This window comes from Mastacembelus armatus, chromosome 5, assembly GCF_900324485.2.
Source record: "Mastacembelus armatus chromosome 5, fMasArm1.2, whole genome shotgun sequence".
Taxonomy (NCBI): domain Eukaryota; kingdom Metazoa; phylum Chordata; class Actinopteri; order Synbranchiformes; family Mastacembelidae; genus Mastacembelus; species Mastacembelus armatus.
In genome coordinates, this window is record NC_046637.1 from 15401234 (window position 1) to 15414958 (window position 13725).

At 41.0% G+C, this 13725-nt stretch overlaps 1 protein-coding gene across 1 annotated transcript in view; it reads right to left on the reverse strand.

Moving 5' to 3' along the window:
- Positions 1-13725, reverse strand: part of cntn2 (contactin 2) — a 95589-nt gene that overhangs the window by 46018 nt on the left and 35846 nt on the right. Inside the window, exons 7-11 of the mRNA XM_026306707.1 lie at positions 6445-6547; positions 6002-6183; positions 4503-4639; positions 666-795; positions 216-366 (exon numbers count right to left, since the gene is read on the reverse strand). Of these exons, the coding sequence (XP_026162492.1) occupies positions 216-366; positions 666-795; positions 4503-4639; positions 6002-6183; positions 6445-6547 (703 nt within the window). The remainder of the gene's footprint in view (positions 1-215; positions 367-665; positions 796-4502; positions 4640-6001; positions 6184-6444; positions 6548-13725) is intronic.

A 13725-nucleotide genomic window follows, 5' to 3' on the forward strand; every position in this document is an offset into this window, starting at 1 on the left:
GGGAACCATCCATGTCATTTTTAGTTAATTGTATGGAAGAAACCCAAAGTTATCACATATTAACTTTTGAAAATGGGTCAAATTAACCCGAAGACAACAGGAGGGTTAAAACATGTATTGCCTTGTTACAGTTGTTCAGCAAGAACTTAAGTATTCAATGCTGAAAGCTGAGGCCTTTGGAGTGGTTTGTAACAGCCGTTACAGATATGCACTACCTGCTGCTATTGGTGAGCAGCTCTGTCCCACGACTCCAAAACAGGCTGGGCTTTGGAGCAGCTCGAGGGCGGCATTCAATCATCACCTGCCCACCTCTGGCTGCTGGGATCAGCTTCCGTACCGGATTCAACCTGAAGTCTGGGGCCTGAACTGGAAGAGTAGGAAGCAAGGTGGAGTAGAAAACAAGATGGCAGGAGGGCAGACAGAGGAAGTGATGGACAGAGTTAAATTAAAAAGCTGTAAATTTGGGGCAAAATAACTGTGTTATTTACAGATTTACATTTAAATATGTACACCTTTAAAGAGCAAAAAATAAAATTTACAGAGTTTTGAATGTTGTTACAAACAACATTAAGGTTTATTAAATATTTATTCAGTAACAGACAATATTTCTTCTATCCCACTATCTAATAAAAGGAGGCAGACCTGAATGGAATGCTTCCTCCTACCTTGGACTCTGAGCTCAGCAGTGGAGTAGATTGTGCCATGCTTGTTTTCAGCCACACACTGGTACATCCCAGAATCCTCCAAGGCCAGATTAATGATCTTAAGACGAGCTCCATTCACCTCCACCCGATCCTAGGGGAGGGGATCAAAAAAGATTGAGATAGTGAAAGAAATGGAGGGAAGAAAAAAGAAAGATGTGTGAAATAAAGTATAATGACATCCATATTGTACATAGTTTGTGGGAATTAACATATTAAAATACAATGAAGGTATAAACTTCACATTTAGCCTACATTTGTGTTGTTAGCAATTTACGTTGTCAGCAAGAGATGACAATTACCACATACAGTAGTACATGTGGACAAAATTGTTGGTACCTTCTATTAAAGAAGGACAAATCCACAGTGGTCATTGAAATAACTTGAAACTGACAAATACAATTTACTGAAAATTAAGCTATAAAACACATACAGAACACTGGTTCACAAGGCTTTTGAGAACTGCTTCTTAGTGATGTGAAAATCATCTTGTTCACTCATTCACAGAAAACAATATACTGATTTAAATTTTCTAATATACTTTTTTTATAGAAAGGGCATATGCAAGAAGGCGTGGCTGATCATGAATAATCATGTGATTCACCTGAGAAGACAAAGACCCGCATAATAAGCTGCATAATGAGCCTTTCAGTCAGGAATGTGGCTGAGAGAGAATTACTGCATTGCAATGCAATGCAATGCAGATGCAAACGTTCATCATCTGATTCGCCTTATTCCTCTGTCCAGAACCATTCGAAGTGCTTCGTCACCTGTGTAGCGTGCCATCATCCAAACGCGCAGAAAAAGTAAGTAAATTCTATGATGACGCTTGACGCTTTATGCCATTTCTTGGGGGTGTGTACATAATTACCTGGCTCACCTCAGATCATTTCCATATGAACAGTGAGCTCAGTGCAAGGCGGGATCGCATTAGCTGTAATGAGGTGAGACAGGGGAAACTGTACCGCTCCATACTTTCACACATGAAAACAGATTATTTGTTTTCAACTTGAATTGTTTCATTTAAAAGAAGACATTTCAAGCCTTCTATGCATATATTTCTCATGTATTTGAGGCAAGTATTCGCTGAGATTCAGGTTGTTTAATTCATGTGTCTGTGAAGACAGGTGACAGAGACAGAGAAGACAGAGAGCGCACCCTGTCTGCTTTCTTTATTTTACAAAAGCACAGCGATTATAATTGTATACAAATAAAAATAGACTCTTTACAGATTCTAAAGATACATTGCTCTTATCTTTACGATCAAAACTGACAGAGTAATTTAAGTTCGTTTCCACGTTATCAGGACAAGATGTCACAAAACGTGCTGGCGTGTTCGCCGACCCCTGAGGTAATTAAAAACTAATGAAACTGGCTTGGACAAAAATGATGGTATCCTTAACTTAATATTTTGTTGCACAACCTTTTGAGGCAGTCACTGCTATCAAACAATTTCTGTAACTCTCAATTAGACTTCCGCACCTGACGACAGGTATTTTGGCCCACTCCTTGTGGGCAAACTGCTCCAGCTGTCTCAGGTTTGAAGGGTGCCTTCTCCAGAGGGCATGTTTCAGCTCTTTCCACAGATGTTCAATAGGATTTAGATCAGGGCTCGTAGAAGGCCACTCAGAGTAGTCCATTTTGTTCTTAGCCATTCTTGAGTATTTTTAGCTGTGTGTTTGGAGGACCGATGACCTGCAACTGAGACCAAACTTTCTGACAGTGGGCAGCATATTTTGCCCCAGAATGCCTTGATAGTCCTGCACAGATTCAAGACAACCTATGCCAGATGCAGGAAAGCAGCCCCAGAACATAACCGAGCCTTCTCCATGTTTCACTGTATGTACAGTGTTGTTTTCTTTATATAATTAATTTTTGCATTTGTGAACAAAGAGCTGATGTGACTTGCCAAAAAACTCCAGTTTTGTTTCATCTGTCCAAAGGGCATTCTCTCAGAAGCTTTGTGGCTTGTCAATATGCATTTTGGCAAATTCCAGTCTTGCTTTTTTATGATTTGCTTGCAAAAGTGTAGTCCTCTGTCGTCTTCCATTAAGTCCACTTTGGCTCAAACAGCGACGGATGATGCGATCTGACACTAATGTACCTTGACCTTGGAGTTTACCTCAAATCTCTTTGGACGTTGTTCTGGGCTCTTTGGTTACCATTCACCATTTGCATTATCTGTCTCTTCAATTTTTGGAGATGGTCTTATAGCCTTTACCTTTAACATACTTGTCTATAATTTTCTTTCTAATCTGCTGAGTGAACTCTCTCTGTGCTTATGTAGGTGAATTTGTGCATGAGTATATGTGTAAGTGTGAGTGTGTGTGTGTGTGTGTGTGTGTGTATGTGCGTGTTTGTTAGACTTTATACACAGCAAGAGCAGGAGGCCACCAGGCTGCCCGGACCTCAGCTGCAGACAGATATAGACCCCTAAAATCCTTTTCCTCACATACAAATCCCTTCATACCTTAAAGACCTCATAGTTCCATATCATCCCAATATAACACTTTGGTCTCAGAGTGCAGGTTGTCTTGTTGTTCCCAGAGTTTCCATAAGTAGAATGGAAGACAGAGCCTTTAGCTATAAAGATTCTCTCCTGTGAAACCAGCTCCCAGTCTGGATTGAGGAGGTAGACACCCTTTATACTTTTAAGGCTGGAGTTAAAACCTTCCTTTTTGACAAAGCTTATAGTTAGGACTGGTTCAGGTGACCCTGAATCATGCCAGAGAAGCTCCCCTCCCCTACCCTGATTGTATTGTGATTTGGCGCTATACAAATAAATTGAATTGAACTGAATTGAATTAGAGTTATAATTGAATCAAAAAACAACAAATTTCAATACAAGCAGTACAGGAAAGGATGAAAAATGGTAAAAAGCTATCATGTGGCAGCTGTGCGCCTCATTTCCCCTTTTTCTCTCGTCTCTTTTTTCTTCTTTTCCTTCTGTGTTTGTCGTCCTCGTCTGTCTAATTCTCCACAGGTGTGTGAGGCGAGATGTCACACCCTCCAGTATCCACATCCCACACAATAAAAGCCCCAGTCACATCGCCAGTTTGTCAAACATACAGGCAATCCTGCCTACTGACCTTGGCTAGCTTTCTCTCTTAAGAGAATATTTATTCACTGAGGGTTTTCTTTCTCGCAGGTCGCCATTTCAGCCTTACTACCTGCACCTCACCTTCTTGTACAGAGACGCCACTTGCCTCAGTCTGAACTCTTCTTCCTCAGCGACACCACTCGTCTCATCCAACCTAATCCTAATAAAGTTATTCTTTACTCCTGTATCTGCGTGTAGGTCCTCCTCCCTCAAACACACACCACAGCCACACTTAACAGCAGCTGACGATCCAAATCAAATTATTCCACCTACTTTTGACTTTATTGTGCAAAAGGAAAATAATCTTTTGCAACATTTGATACCAAATCTTTCCTAGCAGGAAAAACTCAACTAAACCTTCTACTTTAATGCAAAATTTAAAAAATCTTGCCTCTATGCTTACATATACACTTTACTTTGAAAAGAAATTGCAGAAATCTTGAACCTTCAAGGTATTCTACAATTCTACATAAATGTACTCCCTCTGTGTGGAAATATAGTACACAGTTTTTTTACAGAAAGATAAAAAGGAGATCACTATTGGGTTTAAGGACTATTAAGAGGTAGAGTAAGAGGAGAAAGAAGAGAATTTTTCATGTCATTTCTGAAGTGTAACAGTAGACGTAAACAGAAAAAAATCTGCAACATATAATGACTATTTTAACTATGTGTATGACAGTAGGAATGTCTGTATGAGGTACCTGTGTGCTGAGTGGCTGTCCGTTGCGTAGCCAGCGAATGGAAGGTCGTGGTTTACCAGCAGCAACACAACTCCAGTGCAGCTCAGAACTAATTTCCACCTCTGAATCATTCATGACCTGCAACCACTCTGGCTGAGCTGGATGGTTGGAGAGAAAAATATGAGAAAAGAGAATTACATAAAATAATTAGAAATGTACTGAAATAAAGGCACATGAAAACTGTGATGGCGGGGCGTGATTACAGCAAGGTTGCAGGGGGAATGGTGGGGCAGCGGCCCGGAGGATCAACGGCTGAATTAGGGACAGGTGCAGGGGATGAATAATCACTGGCTCCTCTTGATATAGGAGGAGGTGAAAGAGACAAGAGAGGAGTGAGAGCCAGCCACAAGGAGAGCTGGAGCACCGGAGTATTGACAAAATGAATAAAAACAGATTAAAATCTTCACCAATGGTGTCTGTGTGGTTCAGTGGTGCTGGATATATGTTTCACCCCAAATCCAGCTCCCTGGGACTGTACACTAAAAGAAAGGAAAGAGGCCGAGGACTGCTGAAACAGCAAAGATCCATAAGTACATCAGGAAGATGGCCCAGAGCAATGGAATACAGGCAACAGAAGCCTAAGAAAATCCAGCACATAACAACAGGTTGTAAGATGCTAGCAGGCAGGGCATACATGGAACGCCATAACCAAGTGGCTGGCATAGTGTACAGGAACATCTGTGCTGAGTATCGTCTGGAGGTCCCAAAGTCAAAATGGGACACACCTCCAAAAGGGGTGGACAATGACCGAGCTAAGATCCTGTGGGACTTCCAGATACAGACCGACAAACAGGTGATGGCTAACCAACCGGACATAGTAGTGGTGGACAAACCACAGAAGAAAGCCGTAGTGACCCCCCCTTTCCCTTCCCCTCCCCTCTCTTCCTCTTCACCCACCTCATTTATATTCCACCATTGAATGTCACTAACCTTGTGCTCTCTCTCTCCCCTAGTTTGTGCTCTCTCCCTCTCTCTCTGTTCTCTCTGTACCTTCTGCAGGTGTCCCTGGTCCTGGAGCTGTATATTGCTGATGTGCAGTTACTGGTCCCACCAACCTGCAGTGTCTATCTGTTGTTTATTGTTGCTCTTCTTTTCTCTCTGCTCTATCCACTCACCCCAACCGGTCGAGGCAGATGGCCGCCCAAACTGAGCCCGGTTCTGCTGGAGGTTTTTTCTTCCGTTAAAGGGAGTTTTTCCTCTCCACTGTCGCCAAGTGCTTGCTCATAAGGGAATTGTTGGGTTTTTAGTTTTAGTTTTTGTAAAGTGCCTTGAGATGATTTGTATTGTGATTTGGCGCTATACAAATAAAATTGAATAGAGGACCCGAGATTGAGGAAGACACACACCACCCATAGGGGTGAGAAGGGAAATGTTTTTTTATATGTATGTATATCCTGATAAAAAATATTTACTTTGCTTTAATAGATGTTACAGAGGTACACAGAATCGTTTTACCTCACCTTGCACATTAATGCGTCCCTGGTATGTATCACGTCCTTCTGAGTTGTAAGTTTCACACTCATAAACACCCTCATCATCAAAGGAGAGGTCTGGCAAGATGAGAGTGGGACACTCTGCAGAGGAGCCTGCCTTGGATGGCATCAGCCCATCCACTTTCCTCCATCGCACATTTGGAACTGGACTGTCCAAAAAGAGGATGGATAGTTATTATACAACTATATTTTTCAAGGATGAAATTGTCCCTGTTTAAATAAGCAAATAAATTAAAGTTGGATAAGGAGAAAAAAAATTTAAAATTTGTAAATGAACATGAACAGGGGCTATTGGGAGATATCCAAAGGTGAGTAAAAGACATAGCTGTGTATAATTAAATAAGTTCTAGAAGAAGGGCAAGAAGAAGCATAATACATAGCTGAACAAAGCTACAAAGCTGGAAACTTACTTTCCATAGGCAAAGCATTCTAATTGTGCAGTATGTCCTGCTAGGGCATAGGTCTCTGCTGGGAAGCGCACTTTAATGCTTGGAGCTGACTTTCTTGGAATGGCTGAAAATAAAGATAAATATATTCTATATTGAGTAAAAAGTACAGGACCACTTTAGTAACACATTGGTTTGTGGTGAAGGAATTATTCAGGTTTAAAATTTTTACTAAAGTCCATTGTACAATTTGTTATGTAAAATAAAATGAAATAACAGACGATGGAAATGAAATTCATCAGCCCATGGATGGCTGTATTCAAAATCAGAATCAAGAATACTGTATTAGGGAAATTGTTTTGTTCCCACATCATATAAGTTTTCCAAAAAGGAAAGAACTAAAGTTAAAAATGAAAATAAAATATAAAATACAATAACAAATTAAACAATAAAATAAACTAAAACCTCTCAAATACAGAAAAAGTACAAAAAATACAGAAAGACGCTATTTAAATATACACATTTACATATTTTGGCTATAGCAAAGGCCTCATTTACAGATAGTAAAGATTTAAGAGGTTTAATAGACTAGACAGTTTGAAACTATGAACAGATGAACCAGTCAGGTTGATTGAACAGACTGAAATTATGTACAGCCTCAGTAATAGACAGACCACCAGCAGGAATGAATTCCTGTGGCATTCTATGTTGCATTGGGGGAATGAGTCTCTGGCTAAAGGCACATCATGCACATCTGACATTGCTGTCAGCTCCTGCTCCTACCCCCACAATATGGCTGGCCTTGCAGATGCGTTTATTGTTACTATTGCTGTGCAATATTCCAGGTTTTGTCGGATTTTTTCCCATAGAATTGAATGAAGAGAATGTTAAAATCCCCTTCAACTTTGTCCTCTATTTATGACTTTTTCCTGACTTAGCTTTCGTTAGCCTATCGGTTAGCTTATCTAGCTAGTAACATGGCTTCTCCCTCTCTCTGTCTTTCCTGCTCGGTGTGCCACATGTTTAGTTATTCCTCTGCCTCCTTTAGCGATAATGATACCTGTAATAAGTGTAAGGTTCTGCTAGCTTTGGAGGAAAGGATCACTGATTTGGAAGCGCGGCTCCGCACCTTTGAGCAAAAGCCAGCTAGCGATATATTTTAGTTAGCTGGTGTGGAGCCACCGAGCTCAGGGTCTGTTAGCGGTCCAAGGGCAGCTCCGGAGCAGCCCGGAGAGTTATCCTGGGTGACAGTTCGACAGAGACATACTCCTAAGCAGAAGCCCACGGCTCATCACCTGCCTGTTCACGTTTCTAATAGATTTTCCCCGCTCAACGACACACCCGCTGAGAAACCAACTCTTGATAATTGGCGATTCCATAGTCAGGAACGTGAAAATAGAGACACCAGCGACCATAGTCAAATGTATTCCTGGGGCCAGAGTGGGCGACATTGAGTCAAATTTGAAGCTGCTGACTAAGGCAAATCGGAAATATGGAAAAATTGTTATTCACGTCAGCAGCAATGACACCCGATTATGCCAAAGGTCACTAAAATTAATGTTGAGTCGGTGTGTAGCTTTGCTAAATTAATGTCTGCTCCGTAGTTTTCTCTGGACCCCTCCCCAATCTGACCAGAGATGACATGTTTTAGCCGCATGTCGTCGTTCCGTCGCTGGCTGTCTAGGTGGTGTCCAGCAAATGATGTGGGCTTCAGAGACAGTTGGGCCACTTTCTGGGGAAAATCATCCATCCCACTTTGAACGGTGCAGCTCTCATCTCCAGGAATTTGGCCGAGTTTATTAGCCAACCTAAAGCCTGACAATCCAGAGTGGGGACCGGAATGCAGAGACTCAGTCTAAAACGCCTCTCTGCAGTTTCCTTAGAGCCGTCGCCCCCCTCTTACCACATAGAGATTGTGTCTGCCCCTCGAACATATATATCAAATAAAGCAGAAGTTAACACAAGAGGAGTTATTCATAAAAACCTAATAAAAATTAAGACCACTCCTCTTATTGAACAGAAAAACAGAACAGTCAGATGTGGATTATTAAATATTAGGTCTCTTTCATCTAAATTTCTGTTAGTAAATGATTTGATAACTGATCACCAAATTGACTTAATCTGACTTACTGAAACCTGGCTACAGCAGGATGAATATGTCAGTCTGAATGAATCAACCCACTTCAGTCATAAAAATTATCATGTTCCTCGACGCACAGGTCAAGGTGGAGGAGTAGTTGCAATCTTCCACTCAAACTTATTATTAAACTTTCATTCTCAGAACAGTTATGACTCATTTGAGAGCCTCACTCTTACTCTCTCACATCCAAACTGGAAAACACAAAAACTTGTCATTGTCATTCTCATTCTACTTGTCATTGTGTACCATCCACCTGTTCCTTACTCAGAGTTTTTAACTGAATTTGTTAATAAATTTAAGAAAATTATTCTATCTTTATTTACATCTATGCCAAGTACGAACACAGTGGAGGGCAGCTGTCTCAATCCCACTCCCTACCAAATTGATCATATTGTTGACAGTGCTGTAGCCTCACTGCGTGAAATGCTTGATACAGTGGCCCCTCTGAAAAAGACGTTAGTGAATCAGAGGAGATTAGCCCCATGGTATAATTTACATTTTTGTACCTTAAAGCAGGCATCACGAAGGCTGGAAAGGAAGTGGCGTTCTACAAATTTAGAGGAAATTTTTCTAGCCTGGAAAATTAACATATATCTATTAACATAAAAAAGCTCTCCATAAAGCCAGAACTGCATACTATTCATCACTAATAGAGGAAAATAAGAACAATCTCAGGTTTCTTTTCAGCACTGTAGCCAGGCTGACAAAAAATCACAGCTCTGTTGAGCCAATGTTCGCTTAGCTCTCAGCAGTGATGAATTTATGAGTTTCTTTACAAATAAAATCACAACTATTAGACATAAAATTCAGCAGATGCTTCCTATACCTGCAATAAATTAATCTTCTACTACGGTAGCTCTTAAATCATCTGTAAGACCTCAGTTATGTTAGACTGCTTCTCTCCTATAGATCTCTCTGAATTTACATCAGTAGTTGCTTCATCGAAATCATCAACGTGTCTCTTAGACCCCATCCCAACTAGACTGCTTAAAGACACCCTGCCATTAATGAACTCATCTTTATTAGACTTAGTAAATTTATCTCTAGTATCACGCTACGTACCACAGGCCTTTAACACTGCAGTAATCAAACCCTTACTCAAAAAGCCTAGTATTAATCCCGGAGTCTTGGCTAATTATAAACCTACCATTTATTTCTAAAATCCTAGAAAAAGCTGTTAAGCAGCTATCAGACCACTTACAGAGGAATGAACTATTTGAAGATTTCCAATCAGGATTTAGAGCACATCATAGTATAGAAACAGCACTGTTAAAAGTCACAAACCTTCTTCTCTTAGCCTCAGATAGCGGACTTGTTTCTATACTTGTCCTCCTAGACATTAGTGCAGCATTCGACACTATTGACCACAACATTATTGACCACTCCAGTCTCATTACAGAGACTGGAGTATGTGACTGGTATCAGAGGAACAGCGTTAAAATGGTTCCAATCCTATTTATTGGACAGATTCCAGTTTGTTCATGTCCATGATGAACCTTCCATACGAACAAAAGTTAGTTATGGAGTTCCACAAGGCTCTGTGCTAGGACCGATTTTGTTCACCCTGTACATGCTTCCTTTAGGCTATGTCATTAGGAAGCACTCTATTAATTACCACTGCTATGCAGATGACACTCAGTTGTATCTATCTATTAAACCTGTTAACTCAAACCAGTTAACCAGACTTCAAGCCTGTCTAACTGACATAAAGGCCTGGATGACCAGTAACTTTTTACTTTTAAACTCAGAGAAAACAGAAGTCATTATATTTGGGCCAAAAAATCTCAGAAATAACTTTTCTAAAATTATAGCTACTTTAGATGGCATAGCCCTGGCCTCTAGCACTACTGTGAAAAACCTTGGAGTTATTTTTGACCAGGACATGTTATTTCATTCACCTGCGCAACATTGCCAAAATTAGGAACATCCTGTCTCAAAATGATGCAGTAAAACTAGTCCATGCATTTGTTACCTCAAGGCTAGATTACTGAAACTCATTACTAACTGGATGTCCCAGTATCTCCATAAAAAGCCTCCAATTAATCCAGAATGCCGCAGCCAGAGTCCTGACAGGAACTAGCAAGACAGATCATATTTCTCCTATATTAGCTTCTCTTCATTGGCTCCCTGTAAACTACAGAATAGAATTTAAAATCCTTCTCCTCACATACAAATCAAGCATACAGATCAAGCTCCTTCATCCGTTAAAGACCTCATAGTACCATATTATCCCAATACAGCACTTCACTCTCAGAGTGCAGGTCTGCTTGTGGTTCCCAGAGTTTCCAAAAGCAGAATGGGAGGCAAAGCATTTAGCAATCAAGCTCCTCTCCTGTTGAACTAGCTCCCAGACTGGGTTCAGGAGGCAGTCACTCTGTACTTTTAAGGCTAGACTTAAAACCTTCCTCTTTGACAAAGGACTGAATGTTAGGGCTGGCTTCAGGCAACCCTGAACCATCCCTTAGTTATGCTGCTATAGGCCGAGACTGCCCGAGGACCATCGGTGCACTGAGCTCCCCTACCCTAACCCCCCCCTTAGTTTTTGTGAAGTGCCTTGAGATGATTTGTATTGTGATTTGGTGCTATACAAATAAAATTGCATTGAATTGAATTGAATTGCTGATACATCCAACTACTGCAGAGTTGTTTTAGAAATTAGTTACAGGTCAATCTCTGATCAACAGGGCAATCAGTGAAAATCAAGAAAACTTTCAATCACAGGTTCATCCAAGCTGTGACATTTTCATCAAAGCAACACAAAGTAGAAGTATGTATGGGGCTGTATTCACTCCCAACATTGTCAGTGAAAGCTGATGAGTTGGCAGATGGTGTCCTGGGAGTCTCCTCCAAGACATGGATCAGAGCATCAGTGAGCTCCTAGACAGTCTGTAAAGATATTTTGTGGCACCAGATGCACCCAGACATTGTGTCCCGTAGGTGCTTGATTGGTTTTTAGATCATTTATACATTGCTGCTGTCACGTTTGGGCGGAAATGAGGACCAATAATTCTCCCACTCTGGTACTCAGGTATCAAGGTCTGACTTTATTTTAGTAGGATAACAGATTTAGTTCAGGGAAGAAATGACCAGTCAGTGGTTGCCGTCAGGGCCAGACTCTGTAACACCGAAGGTAGTCGAGGTAGATGGAGGGGAATGAGCCAGGTGGTTTTCGCAGAGCAGGATCTGGCGGGCGCTGGTTTACCTGATCACGAGATCCGGGAATATCTGAATAGACAACTCAGGAGAAACAAAGATTAGTGGTTTGAAAGTCTATTGTCCTGGAAGGAGGACGTGGCGGCTCAAACAACAGTGGATTTCTTCGACAAGTTATCCTGGTGGCCCCGGAGATCCGATGAAATCGAAAAACAAAGTCTTAGTTCATTTTGTAAAGGAAAAACCCTCTTGGTTCAGCGCTTCTCTGCCTAAACCACAAACAGACGTGAACAGTCAGCTCGAACAATAATCCTCCGGACACAGCACGCTCAGCGTCCGTAACTGTCTTCTTCTCTTATCATTAAACGATAAAACATGAAGTCAGTCTAAATTGAAGACGTTCCACTGGTTTGCACATCCACTTAGGTAGCTCCAATCCTCTTGAGCAAGAAAACAGAAATCCAATACTCCACAGGAAAAAACAGGAAGAAAAGCTACTTAGCTTAGCTGGCGACGGTGGTGGTTCCGTGAGCGGTAATATCCAAGAAACACTCTCAGTGGAGACAGGCATCAGGGCTGGCGAGGAACAGGTAAGTTGTGATGAAAAGCACCGGAGTTTCGCAGCAAGGATGACAGACAACCTGGCAGTTTGTCTGTGGTTGAGTGAAGGTATATGAACCATGAGAGTCAAACAGAACACAGGTGAAAACAATCATGTAATCAGTCAAGGTAAAGCAAGGCAGAATCCTGTATGATCCTTCAAAACAAAAGTATCTAACAAAGGAAGTCAAGTTGCGGATCATGACAGCTGCATGCCTGAAGTTTGACAAAAAACACCTAGGTAATCTGCAAGACTACTGGGAAAATGTTAATGAAAATGATGAAACAAATGAAACAAAATTTGAATTGTCTGGGAAAGATACTCAGCAATAGTTATGGTGCAAAAAGGACAGATTAACAACATCTAAACATTATCCCAACAGAAGTATAGTGGATGGAGCATTATGATATGGGCTTGCTTTGCTGTTTCAGGTGTGCAGCAATGTTTTTTTTTTTGGAGAGCAGTGGGCTCCCCTGTGGTGTTCTGCCATGGACACCCTGCCTGTTCAAAGACTCATCAACAGAGATGTTTGCCATTTCCAGTGATATCTTCACGCCTTTAGCTGTTACTCTTAGGTTCTTTACATCACTGAAGATTCTGCATTGTACCTTTCGAGTTGTCTTGGCTGGATGCCCACTTCTGGGAAGAGTACCCATGGTACTAAACTGTCTCCATTTAGAGACAGTTTGTCTAAATGTTGATCTCCTTTTCGTTAGGAATAGTTCACATCAGCAGTTGCTTCTTCCGAACCACAACCTTAAAAAGTTTGCAATTTTTCAATCAAAGCAGCTCTAAAACCACACCTCCAAACTCATTTCAGTAATTGGACTCCAGGTGTTGACCACTTGCCATTATCAAGGGAAAAATGAATTTCCAAGTTTGTTAAAATATCCCACAGGATAATGTCAGAGTGGCTGTTCACCAGCTGAAACTTGGAGCTTACTAGAAGTTGAATGATGCAGCAGGACAATGACCCCAAGTCATTAGGGTCAGAACCCAGTCAGAACCCAGATCTTAACTCCATAAAGATATGGCATGACCTCAGAGGGCCATTCACACCAGATGTCCTACAAATGTGTCTGAGCCAAAGCAGTTCTGTAAATGGACAAAAAATTCCTCCTGAACATTGTGCATGTCTGATCCAGAGCTACTGAAGGTGCTTGCTTGAAGACAATATTGCCAAAGAAAGTTTGACCAGCTTTAAACTTTTAAGCATTAATTTACTTTTTCCTCCAGGACTATGAATGTTTAATGGGTGTGTTCAGTAAAGACACGAGAAATTAGAATTGTTGTTGTTATCAGCTTAAGCACATTATGTTTGTCTATTTTTGTGACTTAAGATGAACGTTCAGATCACATTTTATGGCAAATTAATGCAGAAAAGCTGTTAATTTCAAGGGGTTCACATAAT